At 32.1% G+C, this 18265-nt stretch overlaps 3 protein-coding genes across 3 annotated transcripts; all 3 read left to right on the top strand.

Annotated features, from left to right (window-relative positions):
- The first annotated feature begins 1094 nt into the window (after window positions 1-1094).
- LOC106760184 lies at window positions 1095-3174 on the top strand. Its single transcript, XM_014643646.2, has 2 exons — window positions 1095-2142; window positions 3017-3174. The coding sequence occupies exon 1, from the start codon at window positions 1230-1232 to the stop codon at window positions 2136-2138; it is 909 nt and encodes a 302-aa protein (XP_014499132.1). The 5' UTR covers window positions 1095-1229; the 3' UTR covers window positions 2139-2142; window positions 3017-3174.
- A 7096-nt stretch (window positions 3175-10270) lies between these two features.
- LOC106760193 lies at window positions 10271-11270 on the top strand. Its single transcript, XM_014643655.2, has one exon. The coding sequence runs from the start codon at window positions 10334-10336 to the stop codon at window positions 11117-11119; it is 786 nt and encodes a 261-aa protein (XP_014499141.1). The 5' UTR covers window positions 10271-10333; the 3' UTR covers window positions 11120-11270.
- Window positions 11271-15286: 4016 nt separating this feature from the next.
- On the top strand, window positions 15287-17895 carry LOC106760224 (DNA-directed RNA polymerases II, IV and V subunit 9A). The gene is made up of 4 exons (XM_014643691.2): window positions 15287-15423; window positions 15501-15576; window positions 15915-16073; window positions 17384-17895. The coding sequence occupies exons 1-4, from the start codon at window positions 15395-15397 to the stop codon at window positions 17462-17464; spliced, it is 345 nt and encodes a 114-aa protein (XP_014499177.1). The 5' UTR covers window positions 15287-15394; the 3' UTR covers window positions 17465-17895.
- Window positions 17896-18265: the final 370 nt, after the last annotated feature.

Genomic DNA, 18265 nt, shown 5'->3' with positions numbered 1-18265 from the left:
ATTTGTTTATATTTTTAATTAATGTAAGACTTCCAACATATATATTGTTTCATAGAGCAAAACAGAGAATTTTTTTCTAGATATATCACAAAACTAAACATTGTTATAACTTTTAAAATAATTATATGCTGACTTATGATTAGATGATAATCTAAAACAAATTTTCTTAAAAACATTAATTGATGCTTATTGAGAAAAATAGTAGACATTATTTAATTGTACCAACATTTAAAGATAATTTTTTTTATTAAACTACTTTTTCTTAAAACTACGTCTCAAAAGTAAAACAGAGTTATGAAAAATAAAATCTCAAATTATGAAAGGCATCTTAGGATAGTCTCAATAAGACACAAGAACTTTTTATATATCTGGATCAAAGGGAGTCACTTTTAAATAAAGACAAAAAAAACTCGAGTATGCACTAAATTACTTTTTCTACTAGTAATGAAAACAAAGTAAATTGTAGTGATTCTGTACACAACTGCAAATATTATTCAGTAGTTTTCTACCCATGTATTTTTTAAACCAAAGGAAAAACATACTAAACCTTAGAGATGGTGAGTGCACGACTCAAATATACCTAATAATTAATTTTCTGTAGGATAAGCTTTTAGAAAAATATATTTTAACACTATTTTGACACTGCACACGTGTTAAAATGTGGTTGGATGATTTCAAATTAAAAAAAGCTGAGATAAAGATACATTTGAAAAAAAAAAGAAAAATAATTTTTTTTTTTTATTTGAAATCGTCCAACTACATTTTAACACGTTGAAATGTATACAGTATAAAAAGTTAATGTTAAAATATTGCTTTCCTAAACTTTTACATCATGGTGCAATAGCTTGTGCATCACTATAGATCTTATTCCAAAAGATGCCTAGAATAAGGAATGATGGTTGGCATCCAAAGAAAACTGTTTTTTAACCATTTTTTTATAAATTTTTTACAATCACGGCTAACTCGTAATTAATCAGTTTTAAATATACGAATTAATAAAATAATAGTTATACATAATTTATTAAAAAAAATTGTTAACATATGGTCATCCATTCTATCTTGCTGTCTCTATTAAACTCTTTAGGTTTTGTCAAAGAACCTTCATCCAAAAGAAACCTTTGCTGAAGATGGACGCTTCCTCCTAAGGACAACATGTTTATTTTGGCATAGTGTAAGTGCATCCATAGCCACATAACACAGAGTTCCAATACACAGACAAAGGTTCCATCATGGGAAATTGTCACGGTAGCTGCAATTACTCGGAGCGATTTCCTCTGGGCGATTCTTCCGTGGCTGTATTACGCAGAACTAAGAACCACAAAGGGCATGAAGTTGAGGACACTTGGAAAGCTGATTATTACTCATTTGGAAAGAGAAGTTGCGAATACGAGTTGACCAAAACCAACCGCAGCAAGCGTGAAGAAGAGATATCCATCTCTATCTGTGACCATGTATCAAACAATGGCAAGGACGACGTTGATTTTCATATGGACATGAGAGTGGAAGAAGGTCTTGTTTTAGCAAATCTTACTCTAAACGGACCCAGATACCTGCAGCAACTCCCCGAGAGGAAAACCCCTATGGCGCAAGGTGGGGTTTTCAAGTCCTCCTCCTTCTTATACGGACGTGACAATGACCGAAAGGGTCTTATTGTCGTTTTAAGGGCAAAGAGAAGAGATAACGATAACGAGCTTCCTTACATGATGACTGTAAAGCACTATTTTGTTTCTCCGTGGTGTTCTCATGGCGTCTCTCTTCAGGCCAAGATTCGCAGTGATCGGAGTGATGGAGGTTTGAGTTTTGAGATTGAAAAGCCTTACATGCAGTCCAAACGTGAGTTGTTGAGCATAATTGATGGTGTTAAAGGAAAAGGGTGGTGCCCTAATCCTACTATTTCTGATTTTCCGATGGAGCTTTCCAGCAAAAGTAATGGTAATAATGTCCCTGCCATTAGCTTTGGGGGAAAGAACAATAGTTCAGATGCTGTTCCGGCCTTTTACACCATTAGCGGCAAGCAAAACATCACGTCCCTTATAAGCTCAAGTGGATGGACTGAAGGCAATTATAACAGTTCTCTCATATTTCAGGACTGTGAATTTTATGAAGAAGCCGTTGGTACTCTGAAGAGATCCCCGTGAGTTGGTAATTTCAACGTTTTCTTATAGTACTAAGTCAACATATTTGTGTTTTTCAGTCATATAATCTGTTTCAACTATTATCTATTGCCATTATTAGAGGCGACAAAAATGTGCTATACTCTGTTTATTTTGTTTCCATTTGTCATTAGTTCATCAAAAAGAGTTAGGCCCGTAACAAAACAGGTTAAAGCATATCGACAACGAAAGCTATATTGATTTCAGACGATAATAATTTCTCATTTACATATTTGATTCTATTCAATTGACATGAGTTCATCAATATCAATCAAACTTGTAACTCATTATAGGTTTGAATTCTGCTACCAATGACCTTGTTTTTAAGTACTTCTATAAACACTGTTTCAATCTTTGACGCATGTTCTAAATTTAGTTTACGACATACTAAACTTTTTCACATAAAAAAAAATCCTGATATTAATTCGGACAAATAAAAGGAATAAAGTTAAAATACTCTTTATCATCGATATAATTAATATTCATATTCTTTCGTAGCATCAATATACATGATTTTACTTTGGAATTACAAAGAATGGAATTCAAATATCTTTCTTGTCGTTATAATGTAAAATATTCATATTATTCTTTGTTAATGGAAAACATCAAACGAATATTTATCAAATTAAAAAAGAAGCATTGGGTCCTATATTATGACAATAACTGTGATCCTAATGTAAAAGTTTTTCAACGCATTATAACTGTAATTTACATGACTTATATGGAATATTAGAGTCGCTTTAATCCATTTATACTGTCTGTACATACACATACATGGTTCTAAATTTTCTGTAACATCTCCATTAGAATCATGCAAATGAGCAATATTCTTTTACTTGTGATTCCATCAATTTGCATTGCAGCTAGCACGGCACAGGTGTAAAACAAAACTCGAATCGCAGACAAGCCACAAGTGGAATTTTTGTTCTCTCTGTTGATTCTTCCTTATCTCGTAGCACATTTGCTTGCTTTCTTTGAACGCGAAGAATATGATCGTGTCACTTTCACCTAAGATTATATAACTGAGAATACGCACATTCAGCAAGTTAAGAAAGTAAAAATTTCAGAAGCAATAATGCAGATGCAAGGAAACACACCAAACACAAACACTAACGTGATGTGGCTCAAGTCTGGGCCGTTGAATGTGTACAGTGATAAGAAGAGATACATGAACAATCAGACGGGTGAGGAGAGTGTGGTAAGGTGCATTTCATACTTAGTGGGGAAGCGATATCTGGTTTTCACCATAACTGAGACGTACAGAGGCGACAGTGTAATCTTAGTATACGTGGAGGTGAAGGAGGAATATGGAAGGGGTTCTTCTGCCATTCTGAGACTGTGGTTCACAGCAAACGACAGGTACGGTGTTCTGAGTAGCATGCACACTAATCTATCTGGTTCGTTTGAATTGGTTCAGCAGAACTATCGTGTGCCCCCTTTGCCAGACACGGAACTTGCGTATTACTTTTGTCGTGAAACAGGTGATGGAAGTGTTTTTGCTGTGGAGAAGAAGAAGCGTGAGGGCAACGGCGATGTGGTGGAGATAGTGAAAGGGTTACACGCCTTCATGGTTGGCGACGAAAGTGTAGCTATCAAACTGAAAATAACGAACGACAGAAGAGTTGGGTTGCGTGCTGAGGTAGAAAATCCCATGAAGCTTACCATGGAATACACGAATCGTGTGTTTTCCAAAATGGGGCATCGGATGGAGAATGAGATGGATAACAATGTTGTCTCCCTTTATAGAAACGCCATGCCTCAACTCCAGAGCTCTTACTCTTACCCCCACAACTTCCAATGATATATCTTATCATGCAGTTTTACAGCTCTTACTTCAAGTTTATATCAATAATGATGCATTTCACCTTATCATATACTTCTTTAATATGGTCAAATTATAATTGTGTGGAAAATAGTTTTTATTTTAAATGTAGAAAGAAAAACGATCCATCACACCTTTGGATTAATATACACACCTAAGAGATAAATATATGAGAAAGGAGAAACATAAATATAATAACTGTGATATGACAAATATAAACACAATTATAAAGCTAACAAAAAATAACGAATGTAAAAAAATTGTCTGTTTTATTTTAACTAAAATTTATTAATTATTTGTATCAATGCTAATAGATTTCAAGCAAAAGATTAATTTTTATAACGAAAAGTTAAAATCCTGAATTTTTTTTTAACTTTGTTAAAAAATATTAATGTTAGTATGAGATTAACATCTATTTGACCAACATTAATAGAGTCTAAGGTTAGACGCTAATAGAGAAAAGTTAACCAATTATATGAATAATTAACTATTTTTAATTCTGTTTTAACAAGTAGAAATATTTATGTTAGTGTAATATTAGTATTAATGTCAATTAAAATAAATATTAAAAACAAATAAAGGTAATATCGCTAAATTTATCGTTAAGAAAAAAAATAATATATTTATTTTAATTTTAATGTCTAAATTTAAAAATGACAAATTTTTTTAATGAAACTTTTCTTCCCTTATTTTCTATATAAATATCACTTAAAATTTTTACACACTTATTTCATTTATTCAATATTTATTTCCTTCACCATACACATATCTTTAATTCAAGCTATCATTATCATCTCCTTCGTTCAAACTCATGTCTTTCATTTATAATTAGCTCATGATCCATAATTTTTCTATTTTTCGTTTATATTTTACTTTGTTGAAAAGTGAAGTATTATCTCAGAAGTTTTTTTTTTTTTTTAATTATTAACTTATTCAAGCAAATACAAATTAAATTAATATTAAAAATAATTGACCCGAAATTAAATAAAATTCAAACTAAAAGGAGATCAACGTCGGTTTGATTGATACTAAATTACTTCAATCAAAAAATCAATTTAAAAATTAGTGATAAATTGTCATTAACTAATTCGCTGCTTAAGTCTATGGCTTTAGAATCGCAAAAGTACATACAAATGGTTGCATCAACTTTTGATTGACACTATTATTTTATGGTTAAAATTATCTTTTGGTCCTCATATTTGGTTGTCAATCTCAATTTAGTCATCATATTTTTTTTATCTCAATTTGGTCCTATAATTTGTAAAAATGAAGCAATTAAGCCATCACCGTTAACTAATGAGTAACGCCGTCTGTTACTGATGACGTGATGGACAGAGAATTGACTGAGTTATAAATGATTTAATTAGGTGTATGTCAGTGTAAAAAATAAAGCTTGTGACCTGGAATATGGTTTTATAATTTGGGTTTATTTATTAATCATAAAACAATAAGTGAAAGAATTAGGGATTTAAGACAATTGGAAATTTGGTGAGTATCAACATCCCCGATCATTTCTCAAACAAAATTTTTCGGCATTATCAGAATCGCTCAAGTTAGAGTTTTTCTCAGAAAGTAGTTTCTGGGTGTCTCCAAATTCGCAATACGGCCGAGAAAGGAGTACATTCATCACGTTTCCAGCAAGACCCGTTTGGAAATTCGGATCCAACAAGCGAATCTGGAACCGGGCGTGGAAATTAACATCAGAAACAGTTGCAACGGTGAGATTCTTTAGGCCCAATCTAGCGATTCTGGTATAATTGAGGGGGTGCTTACACTCAAGAGCGTGCTGCAGAATGGTTACGTGGACGGAATTTTGGACACACGGTGTGAGGATTCGAGAGCAGAGGCACGTTCGTGTGGGTTTGGAACACGACGGGCAAATGGGTCTTTTAGAATTGGCCTGAGTTGTCGACATCAAAATCTTGGTGACTCTCTACTGAAGGAGCTTGTGAAGGAGCTTGTGACCGTGTGAAAGATAGAGCTTGAACCAGGGGGTGGTTTGGATTTGGTAACAAGAAAAACCATTCCTTTAAGTTCGGTCTCTAAAACAAAACCCTAATAGGCCGCCGCGAGGCGTGAGCCAGGGTGCCACCAGTCACCGCCAAGCTCGCCGTCGATCACCGCGTCAACGTCACCAACGCTGACTCCTCCGATTCACTCGCAAGCAGGGAAACCCTTTCCCTCTTCTTCTCCTTTCCCTTTTGGTTGTGCATTTTCTTGAAAATAGAGGTTTTCTTATGAATCATTTCCATTTTCTTTTGCATTTAAACTTTTTTATCCAGAAGAAAGTGGAACTGAATCTGAGGATGACAACGAGAGAAATGATGTAGCTGAGGAAGAAACAGATGATGAAGATACTGCCATGTCATAATTTTTTAATTTAAATAAAAATTTCATTTAATCAAACAATGCACGTCAGAAAATACAGCTCAACTAAATTTAACACCGTCTGAAACGGAGAGGACTTAATTGCCTCATTTTTACAAATTATAGGACCCAATTGAGACAAAAAAAAAATATGATGACCAAATTGAGATTGACAGCCAAATATGAGGACCAAAAGAGGGTTTTAACCTTATTTTATTGCATTGATTGATAAAACTTTTATGTCCGAAATTTTACTAATATCTTAAATTATGAGAAAAATTATGCCACTTTATTAAAACATAAAAGGATGTAAATATTATTTACTAAAATTCTTAAAAAAACTAAAATATTATTTTATTAAAAACATGAAGAAGTAAATATTTGTTTTAAATTGCAAGCGGGTTTAGAAACTGAAAATGTAAATGCAATTTTTCCGAAACTATAATTTTAATTTCAATGCATGTATCACTGGTGAACCTAATCTCAAGATGTCACCAAATAGAAAAAAAAGATCGTAAGCTTAGATAAGTTATGTGTTTGTGCGTCACCATATCCGCAAAGATTAATATTAATCACTTGGTACAAATTATTCTAAGGAATTTATGTGCACTGAGAATAAGGAATAAAAGTAACTATATTGTGAGAGACTAAGCTAAGCCACATAACACGGGATCTCACCACTTTTCTTTCTATTATTTTATTAGGTGTTTTTTTCCCCCACCAAATAAATATGTTTTGCTGGTATTTAATAATTTTTTAAAAGATAAAATTTATTGAAATTAAAAATAAGAAAGACAAGAGGATGTAATAAAAATGGGTAGATATTATTATCTATAATTTATAACAATAATAAGTAGAACTACTTCAATTTATGTATTTTTTAAATATCCTGACCAACTAACTGGTAATTTTCTTCTCAACCAGTGTCGTTTAGATTAACTTTTATTATTTAAGTAAATGAATAATCTATTCTTTTGAGAAATTTATGTATTCTTTTATTATATAAATAATATATTTTTATTTCGTTACTATGTAATTATAGTATGATCCATAATAAGTATATATCCAATTATCTTATTATCATATAACAAACAAAGATAAAAAGAAATATTAAATCTTAATTTATTTAAATAAAATATCAATAATTAAAATGCGAATTAACATAACTCATTTGTAAGTAATATAACTTCCATCCAACATATACTCACCCTCGTTTCTCTTATCATAAGAATAATATAAACAATTTAAATACAAAAGCATTTCCTAATTGAAATTTTTCTAGAAACGGTTCTATTCTATATTCAAATTCAAAAGCAGCCATTGCGGAAGATGAACGCTTCCTCCCAAGGGCAATGATTTTGTTCTCTTAAAGTGCGTCCTATAAGAAAGCATTCATATTACCATTATTCACCATTATCCATCATGGGAAACATTCCCAGTAGCAACAATTACTCTGAAAGTTTTCCCCTTGACAATTATTCAGAGGTTCTTTTTCGTAAAACCAAGAACCGCAAATTATCTGAAGTCATAAACAAATGGAGTGCAGAATACTGTTTGTTTAGAAGGAAAAGCTGTGAACTCGAGCTCACCAAAATCACACGCTATAATCATGAAGAAGAGGTATTCATCTCAATTCATGACCACACATCAAGCTATGCAAAGGACGATTTTGATTTTTGGATAAACATCACTGTCGAAAATGGTCTTCTGTTGGCAAATGTTTCTCTGGACGGACCTAGAAGCACACAGCAACTTCCGGAGAGAAAAGTCCCTATGGCACAAGGTGGGGTTCTGAAGTCCTCCTTCTTCTTATACGGAGGCGACACTGATAGAAAGGGTCTTGTTATCGTTTCAAGGGAAAAGAGATGTGATGATGACGAAGAGCTTCCTTACATGATCACAGTGAAGCACTGTTTCGTGGCTTCGTGTAGTTCTCATGATGTCTCTGTTGTGACAAAGATTCGCAGTAGCGGCTGTGATGGGGGTTTGAGTGTTGAGATTGAAAAGCCTCGGAAGCATCCGAAAGGGGAGTTGTTGAAGATGTTTGATGATGTCAAAGGAAAGGAGATGGAGTTTGGGAACCAAAACAATGGCAATGTTCCGGTCATGAACATGAGCGGTCAGCAAATCATCTCCGCCCTTTTAAGCGCCGCTGGATACACTAAGGGCGATTATAACAATGCTATCATATTTCGCGGATGTAAATTTAGGTTGAAGAAGAGGAAGTGAAAGAGTGTTATTCTCAAAATAACAATCTTTCAATCATGATTCCAGCCGCTCAGCGCTAATTCCTGAGGCTTAGCGTCCTAACCTTTTTTTTAAATTTGTTTTAAAGTTTTCTTTTGTTTCTGTTCCTTGTATATCTGTATCTCTTCTTCTCTTGTACATACGCTTTTCCACATGCAGAAATAAAATTTTCAGCTTTCATCTCTTGGTTTCTTGTTTCATGTTTCTCTACTTGGAAAGTCTATGGAACATCACAAATACTGTCATCGTCATGGTGAAAATGTTCAGCAGTTGGTACTTTGAGGCTTTGAAAAGTTTCTAATGGTATCATAGCTATTATGTATTTGGTAAACCATGTAATGAGAAAAAAAAAAAAACAAGAAAAAGAAATGTTTAAATCTTTCCTTGGGAGATTTATTTTCCAAAGTTACATATTTGTTAAGAATTTAACAATAAATTTAAATTTTATATTAGATAAAAATAAAAAAATAAAATATCATATAAAATTAAAGATTTATTAATTCATTTATCTTAAAGGTTTTAGTAAAAAACCGTGTCTATACCTCTTTTTAATGGATCCATTAATTCATTTTATCTTAAAGTTTTTAGTAAAAAGTGGTGTAAATACCTTCTTTTAATGGATCCAACAATATTTACCCTACTTCTAAGTTTAAAAGGTCTCTCTAAAAAATATCACACTGACTTAAAATTACTAAACTTTGAATCGGAATTTTCTTTCTGGATTACGTAGAATATCTTTATTTGCACTTTCAATCTAAGAATTATTATTGGAATAACCATGAGTGGAGCGGAGGGAAAGTTGTCCATTTTATCAAAAGCAGTTAAGAACAATTAAACGTAACAAGAAAGACTGGAAAAAAAAAGGAGTAAGATCAAATCAAGGAACGGAACAAACATGAAAGAGGTAAGTGGGATGAGGATAAAATGCTATACCCTTTAATTATGTTTGTTTTTCATTCTCTATATTTGTATTTCTTATCAATTTCATTTACTATTTAGGAAAAAAGAAATTTCATTCTAGTAAAAGAATTATTTTCCTTATAAAAATAATTTATTCAATTATACTAAAAATTTAATTTAAATATTAACAAATTATCTTGCAAAGTTCACTAAAAGCGGATAAAGAAAGCTTTAAATGATGTTTTAGAATTTAAAAAAAAAAAACAGTAAAATTCTCAGTACGTATACTGGAAGAATATCAGACCACAAAAATATGCTAGATGCTGATAAAAAAAATTAATAAATAAAAATAAAAAGATGCTGGATGACATTTTTCTAAGGATTAAATATGCTCCTTGTGGCTCTTTTAACTAATTCTGTGCATTCTTTTAACGCTTAGTTGGAATCTGTGGGTAGGTTCAGTTTTACCTATAAATGAGATGCAGTATTAGAGCAGACGATAAAGATAGTGAAAAACATTTCAGAGGCAATATTGCTTCAATTTATATAATAAAAATTAAATTTAAATATTAAAATATTATCTTGCGAAATTGACTAAAAACAAATGATAAAAAAGCTTTAAATGAAGTTTTAAAATTTATAAGAAACGATAAAAATTCTCAGTAAGTACAGTGGAAATATTGGACCACAAAAAGATTCTGGATAACGTTTTCAAGTTTTTGTGGCTCTTTTCTTTGGATTGGTATGTGCGTAGGTTCAGTTTTACCTATAAATGAAGATGCTGGAAGAGAGGATTAGACTGAGAGCAGACGACATAAAAATAGTGATAAACATTTGAGAGACAATGCAAACCTACCGGTTGAAATCTAGCGGTTTTCCGTTGGAAGTGAACACCAAAAGGCTGAAATACAACTATGAGGGTGGAACCACCGGGTTCTCTTCGGAAATCACATACTCTCTCGGTAACACTCTCGTAACTATCAACGTAACCCAAGAGATTTACTCTGGTCGTGTAAACGCAGTCTACATCGACCTCTCCGAGGACAGTGGTAACGGTTCTTTCGCTAATCTGAGCCTGCAAGTCACGAGAAACAAGAGGTACGGCATTTTATGCAATTACATGAACACCTTTTTCGGAGGCTCCTATGATTCCTTCAAGGAGAATTACTGCGCCCCACCTTTACCAGATAGAGAAGTGATTCGTTACATTTGTCGTGATAGCGGTTGCGGAGGGTGTTTCATTCTAAAGAAGAAGAAGGAGGATGGTGAGGTGGTGAAGATGCAGGCTACGCACGATTTCATAGTTGGCGAAGAGACCATGCACGTGAAAGTGAAAATAAAGAATAACGGTGGTGTGAGAGAAGAAGGGTTGAATGTTGAAGTGGAAGGACCGATGAAGCTTACAACGGATTATATGAACCATGTGGTTTCGAGCATGACGAGGAAGATGCGAGGTGCGATTAAGGCAAGTACGGTTCCACTTGTTAAAAACAGTCCCGCTCAACCACTTGTTAGAAACAGCCCCGCTCAACGTTCGCCCAAGGGTGGTGGCGGAGAGTCTTATGTTTCTGACGATCGCCTGCATTTAAGAATGATCGGGATTTGCAGTGTCCCTCCTAGCAGTTCCTAGCAAAATATGGACAGTATGTGGTGAACAAGAATAAGGGTTGTGATCTAGTTGTTATGGTCTCAAACGTCGTTTCCCATTCCTACTCAAAACCTGATTGTTTTTAGGTTGGTGTAATAAAGTGAATGTATCAATTTACTTTACTTTACATAAACCTTTTGTAATGGCCACTGCTTAATCATTTTATTAATCTATTTTTTTTTTTTTATATTTATATGATATTATTAGTCACCTTTATTTTTCTTTACAAATAAAGGTTCATTAAAAAATACAGTGGGTTGTCATATGATTGTGTTTAGTATCAAACAATTTTTTTTTCAAGGTTAAACTATACTTTGACACTGAGATTTTGCTTTACATTCACTTGTACGTGAGACGTAGAAGAGTCAACATTCATTTTCATTCGGATAAATAAAAATTATTTTAAAAACAACTTCAAAAATATGACATAAATCAAAATGAAGAGAATTTAAAAAAGAATAAAAAATTAAAAAATAGAATAAATAAAATTTTAAAAAAAAAGTAAATGAAAGAAAAAAAAATATAGTTAATTCACTCTAATAATTTTGACCAATATTTTTGTAGTTTAATGTTGGAATCACATCCAAGATCCTAAACTTCTTCCCTTTAGAAAGACCTAATTTGTAGGAAGAAGATAACACCTCTTTATGACCTAAATAAAAATCTTAGCGAAGAAGACACGAAGAAGATAACACCTCTTTAATATTGTATACGTTTTTTACATCTATTTTTTTTTTTCTTTTAGGCATTATTATTTGTTATTTTATTTGAATAATTTTATGATTATATGCAAATATATTTTTATATATTTACTATTTCATGTTTCTCTTCCTGGAAAGTCCATGGAACATCAAAACTATTATCATCGTTATGGAGAAAATGTTCAGCAATTGGTCGTTTGAGGCCTTGGAAGGTTATGTATTTGATAAACCATGTAATGAGAAAAAACAAGAAAAAGAAATGTGCTCGTTATAAACTTTTTAATTCTGCTAAGAGTCATGGTTGTGTTGTGAGTTAATTCTGCTACTGTTAGGGTTCTAAGTTCGAAATAGTGAATCTAGCCAAGTCCTGGCCTATGGGTCGACTTAGACCAACTTAATATTAGATTCACTTTAACGTGATTGATGTCTGGTGCGATTAACCAATATAAAAATAGATTAAAACACATCACTTCAATGATTATATTTAAGATATAATTGAGCTATAATTAAGTCGGTGATAAATAAAAATTCATTAAATTAATTACGTAAATACTTTCTACACGTATCACTTGAGTGGTTTGGAATGAGCATAATATGATGGAAAATAAAGAAAATTAGAGACTGAGTGATAGACAAACCCCAACATCGAGAAATATAGCGTGTTTGAGTCCTATAGAAAAAATATATATAACTAGAAAGAAACAAAATATAACTAGAAAAAAAAAAAGAAATAGTAAGATCAAGGAACAGAATAAACATGAAAGAGGTAAGTGGGATGAGAATAAATTATATTCCCTTTAATTGTGTTTTTTTATTCTCAATATTTGTTTTTCTTATCAATATACTATTTAGGAAAAAGAAATTTCATTTTAGTAAAAAATAAATTATTTTACTTATAGTTATAATTTATATAAAATAATTGATTCAATTTATACTAAAAATTAAATTTAAAAATTAGCATATTATCTTGCCAAATTCACTAAAAACCGATTAAAAAAACACTTTAAATGATGATGTAGAATTAAAAGAAAAGGACAGTAAAATTCTCAGTACGTGTAGTGGAAGAACATGAGACCACAAAAGATGCTGGATAACATTTTCTTGTTCTACGATTAAAGATGCTCTTCACGTCTCTTTTAACATATAATTCTTTGCTTTCTTTTAACGCTTGGAATAGGAAAATGTGCGTGGGTTCAAATTTTACCTATAAATGAAGATGCAGGATTAGATAGAGAGAACACGATAAAGATAGTGATAAACATTTAAGAGGCAATGCAAGGAAATAAGAGTGTTCTGAGGTTCAAATCTACCCGTTTTCCGTTGGAAGTCAACACCAAAACACTGAAATACAACGCCCAGGATGGAACCACCGGGTTCTCTTCTGAAACCACATACTCCTTAGGCGACACCCTCGTAACTATCAACATAACCCAAGAGATTTGCTCCGGTCGTGTAAAAACCGTGTACATCGACATCTCCGAGGACACTGGTAAGGATTCTTTCGCTAAGCTGAGCATGCGAGTCACGAGAAACAAGAGGTACGGCATTTTATGTAATTACATGAACACCTTATTCGGGGGATCCTATAATTCGGTTAAGGAGAATTACTGCGCGCCACCTTTACCGGAGAGAGAAATGGTTCATTATATTTGTAGTGAGAGTGGTTGCGGAGGGTGTTTCACTCTGGAGAAGAAGAAGGAGGAGTATGGTACGGTAGTAAGAGTGCAGGCGACGCACGATTTCATGGTTGGCGAAGAGACCATGCACATGAAAGTGAAAATAAAGAACGACGATAAAGGAAGAGAAGAAGAAGGGTTGAATGTTGAAGTGGAAGGACCGGTGAAGCTTACAAGGGATTATATGAACCATGTGGTTTCGGGAATGAGGAAGAAGATGCTGACTGCGATTGAAACAAGTACGGTTTCACTTGTTAAAAACGGCACCGTTCAGCATTCGTCTAAGGATCGTAGCCGAGAAGTTGACAGTCGCGTGAAATTGACAATGTCCCGCGTAAGGAGTTATGAAGGGAAACCATGACTTGTTATTAGATCAGATTTAAATATTTTTGTTTTCTCTGTGTTTCTTCTTAACCTTCAAATAATCCCTGAATACTGAGTGAAGATAATTAGAAAAAATAAAATTATGATATAGAAAAAAATACAACAGTAGGCGTCAACTATTTATATATTTTAGATATTAGTTCGTAAACTATTTCATAGAAGTATGTAATAAGAAAATGTATGTGTTTTGTAAGTTCGAGATTTTTAAAGTTATTTTATGGTTTGGAAAAGTAATGCGTGATTTAATGTTGTAGTTAAATCATGAAAAATTATAATTTATTCATCTAAAAAAATATTCTCATTTTTAGTTTTCAACATTCAGATTGTTAAGTGAGGTACGGTAGGTTTTATTTTAGGTTTCTCTTTTTATTTGAAAGCATTATTTTATAATTTTTTTTTTAGAATAATCCAAATGTGAGTCTATATCTTAAAAATGATAAAGTAAAATACTAAATAACAAAAAAAAAACCTCATAAACTCTCAATATTCAAGATTTTAAAGTTATAAACGGTGTCAATATTTTAAATAAAAAATATTTCCAATACATATTTTGATGTTTTTTTGTTATTGTTTTGTTTAAAAATAGAAGATGACTCATAAAAGAGAGTAGGTTTTCACAAAAAAAAAAAAAGTACAATTCAAGTTGGCGTGATAGTTTTATTTTTATCAAATGGTATTCTAAAAAATAAATTTAAATATAATTTAATTCTATTTTATGTGAAATTTATATCATTTATATATTATAATATTTTTAGTTATGAGATTTTTAACCCATCTCTATAAATTTAAGTTTGAGACTAAATGTTTGTGATTCAATTGTAACCGAACTACAAAGTGATGTGTCAAATTTAAATGAATGTATTTAAAGATTATGTTATTGAATAATTTGTTTTTTAATTGAATAATGTGTAAAATTTTGTAATCTTTCTCTTAATATTTATGTTATTGAACAACTGGAAGACTCAACAAAATGATTCTAATAACATTTTTGTATCCTTAAAGGAAAAGGAAAATAAATTTTATCAATGGTGACAATTGAAAGGAGCTTTTTTCAGTAACACAAGAAAAGATTTTTACATCTATTATTTTATCCTTCAGGTGTTCACTAATATACGTAAGTTAATTACAAAAAATATTATTATTTGTAATGAGAGGAAAAATATAAATTTTCACTAAGCTAAAGTACGTTTAGGATAATAAAAACTAGATTTTATCAACAAGGAAATAAACTTAAAATTTAAAGCAGTTTAGTTTAGAAATTATTTTTTTTTATTTATTTCATAGAGTAGGAAATTTTATATTATCATGAAAATTGAAAAATAAAATAGGAGAGTTAATTAAAAATGTGTTTAGAAAAAGATTTAGTGTATTGTTCAAATTTTGGATGCTACATAACAGAGACAGAGGCGAGAGAGGGAAATTATTAGAAAGAGCAAAGAAAAGGAGCGAAGAAGAGCATCGAGTAGGATTCCTCATCCCTTCTCATCGTTGCCAAGATGAGTACTATGAAATTTTGCCGTGAATGGTTTGTCCTCTCTTCATTTTCTTCTTCGATTTTCCCTCTTTCGAATTCTTTTTGTTCATCCATTGCTTCTGCTTCAGTAACAACATTCTCTACCCTAAGGAAGACAGAGATCAGAAGATTCTTCTCTACGCTTGTCGTAACTGCGACCATCAGGTTCTTCTCCTTTTCTTTTACCCCTTTTCGCATACCCTTTTGCAGCTGATTTTTGTTTTCAAGTATGGAACTGTGACGGACCGAAAATTCTCTTTATGCTTTTGCCTCGTCAAGTACCCGTTTGCATTGGTTTATTTTGGGACAGGAAAAGTTTGAGTTTTTTAGTAGAAAATAGCGATTATTTTATTGATTTAAGCTCTACCCAATCATGGGTCAAAATGTTGGTTGTCTTTGTTTTGAAGAAAGTGTTGAAAGGGGTTCTTTGCATTTCTGATATGAGTAATCTTAATGGGACAAGCTTGTTTGACTAGTTGTTTGATGTTGTTGTTGTTGTTCAGGAGGTTGCGGATAACTTCTGTGTATACAGGAATGAGATACATCATTCTGTTGGAGAGCGCACTCAAGTGTTACAGGATGTAGCTGCAGATCCAACGCTTCCTCGGACCAAGTCTGTTCGCTGCACTCAATGCAATCATGGTGAAGCTGTCTTTTTCCAGGTAAATTCCTGTTCTTATGCTTGAAACTGTGAAATTGTTTTGTTATTTTTGCAGTTTACTATCTTGGTATTAGAATTTAGCAGAAGATAGATTGTAAAATGGTCCTTGCCAAGGTTAGGTCATATTGCAAGATTCTGATTTGGTTCCACATTGGATGGGCATCCCCTTCTTCCTTGTGTACATGGAGTGATGTGGAGGTGGAGCTGTGAAGATTTGAAGATAAATATTCATAAGTTTATTATTTCTTGCATATAGCGCAATATTTCTCTGTTTAATACTATGCTGCTCTTTCTAGTCTCACCCCGCTTTATTTAGAAGAAGTGAATTGCACAAGGAGAGCAATTAATAAGGAGATTTAAGCCTTGACATTTATCTAATGTTTGTATAGCTGTCCAGATATTATGCTGCTGCTTAAGTTATCAAATCCCATTGAGTCTGTTTAGGGTTGTGAAAGTATATTGACTATTGCATAGATAGCAGCCATGAGATATAGGTTATAAGTAGATTGTAAACCCTTTCTTGTCTTCACGTTGACATAGTTTGATAACCTTCATTAGTTGGAAGTTTAGGCAGATTTACTTTAGAATGATTAAAGCGTGAACAAGTTTGACTTTTATTCAGCATGGCTTGGGATGCTGCCCTAGTTTCCATCATTGTAGTATTCATGGTTCTGGGCAGATTGTTGCAGTGAATAAATTTCGACTTTTCTTTTTCTGGAAAAATATTGATGAATGTAGTACTGGGTGGTTTTTTTTGTCCCTGCAGCCATTTGTCAAAGAAGAAACTAAGGGGATTTGTTTTTCTTTGCTAAATAGTCAGTGTTTTTGTGATATATAACACTTTATGTAAGAAGTTGCTTACTTGGTTGACTTGAAAATGCTAAGATCTTCGTGTTTTAAATGTTTATTTTTCAAGTACTGATCATGTATGCTACAGATCTTGCTAAGATTTTATTCATGGTTTTGAAAGTAGGTCTTTCCATTCTATTTGATTCGTAATTCTTTAAATTCTAAACTGATTTCTGCACTGAACACTAGACTCTAGTTTGGCACACCTTGATGAGGAACCTACTATCGGCTGCAAAAATCTATGCTAATATGCCACCCTTTAAACTCTAAAATCATGTCTATCTGTCATTATAAATGATGCAGTTACATTGAATAGAAAAAGGCAAAATTCAATACAATCTTTTGAATTTGAAATGATGTACATTGTAGCCCTTTTGAATGCATTTTTGGTAAAATTTTCACACTGCATTTTAGTTTCTCATGTGACAGCGCAATTTATTTTTATTTTTTTTATGTATTCAGGCAACAGCCAGAGGGGAAGAAGGAATGACACTTTTTTTCGTTTGCTGCAATCCAAACTGTGGATACCGATGGAGAGACTGAAATTTGAGTTTCTTCAGATGAAGGTTCAATACTGGGGAAATCCAATATTTGTTTTAGCCTATTTTGAAAAGTTAATCTTTTTATTTTTCTTGTCAAGTTTCTGAAAAGCTTTTGGAAAACAAAAACTACTTCTCAAATTTTAAGCTAAAACAAAAAGGGCTCTGTTAGTATGAAAGAGGAGAGAATGCATTTCTGAAAAGCTTTTTATTTTTGTTTTAACTGCAGTTTCTGATCTAATGATTAAAAGAGTTAATGTAAAACTGTTGATGGTCAGTGCTGATAACTTGTATGGATAGGCCTAAAACAAAGTGTCATGCTATTTTTAAATTTTATTCAACATTTTCTAAATCTAAAAATGAAGTTTCACTTCCTCATACCAGAATTTTGTATGAAAAATACTTCATATATATTTACTTACACTACTTCTATTTTATTTTGTACACTATTTTCTTTTTATGTCTCTTCTGTTATATTTATTAGTCTCTCTATTTTCTTTTTGTCCTTTTTCTCATTTATTTCGAACTAACACAAGTTATATATTTGGTTCCGAGACAATTTTTTTCATTTCCAGAACTCATGGGTGCTATTATTCTTAAAATTGACTAAAATTTATTTGGTTGATGAACTATTTTTAAAAATATTTGTATACATTTGATAAAAGTTAAATAGTAACGAAGTGTTTTCACCATAAATTTAACTGTCTTATTAAATTATTTAATAAGAGTAACATGATGTTTTTATAACATTAAGAATATTAACTCAAGTTATTTCCAACTTTCCAATAGAAATTATTTCGTGAAA

This window comes from Vigna radiata, chromosome 5 (assembly GCF_000741045.1).
Source record: "Vigna radiata var. radiata cultivar VC1973A chromosome 5, Vradiata_ver6, whole genome shotgun sequence".
NCBI classification, from domain to species: Eukaryota; Viridiplantae; Streptophyta; class Magnoliopsida; order Fabales; family Fabaceae; genus Vigna; species Vigna radiata.
The sequence above is the reverse complement of the archived record's forward strand: the minus strand, read 5'-3'. Positions and strand labels throughout refer to the sequence as shown.

Excerpts from the sequence above, each read along its gene's own strand:
- LOC106760184 (XM_014643646.2), top strand. The coding sequence starts at position 1,230 with ATGGGAAATTGTCACGGTAGCTGCAATTACTCGGAGCGATTTCCTCTG.
- LOC106760193 (XM_014643655.2), top strand. The coding sequence starts at position 10,334 with ATGCAAACCTACCGGTTGAAATCTAGCGGTTTTCCGTTGGAAGTGAAC.
- LOC106760224 (XM_014643691.2), top strand. The coding sequence starts at position 15,395 with ATGAGTACTATGAAATTTTGCCGTGAATG. Across the intron at positions 15,424-15,500 it reads ATGAAATTTTGCCGTGAATG|TAACAACATTCTCTACCCTA; the intron begins GTTTGTCCTCTC and ends CTTCTGCTTCAG. Across the intron at positions 15,577-15,914 it reads GTCGTAACTGCGACCATCAG|GAGGTTGCGGATAACTTCTG; the intron begins GTTCTTCTCCTT and ends GTTGTTGTTCAG.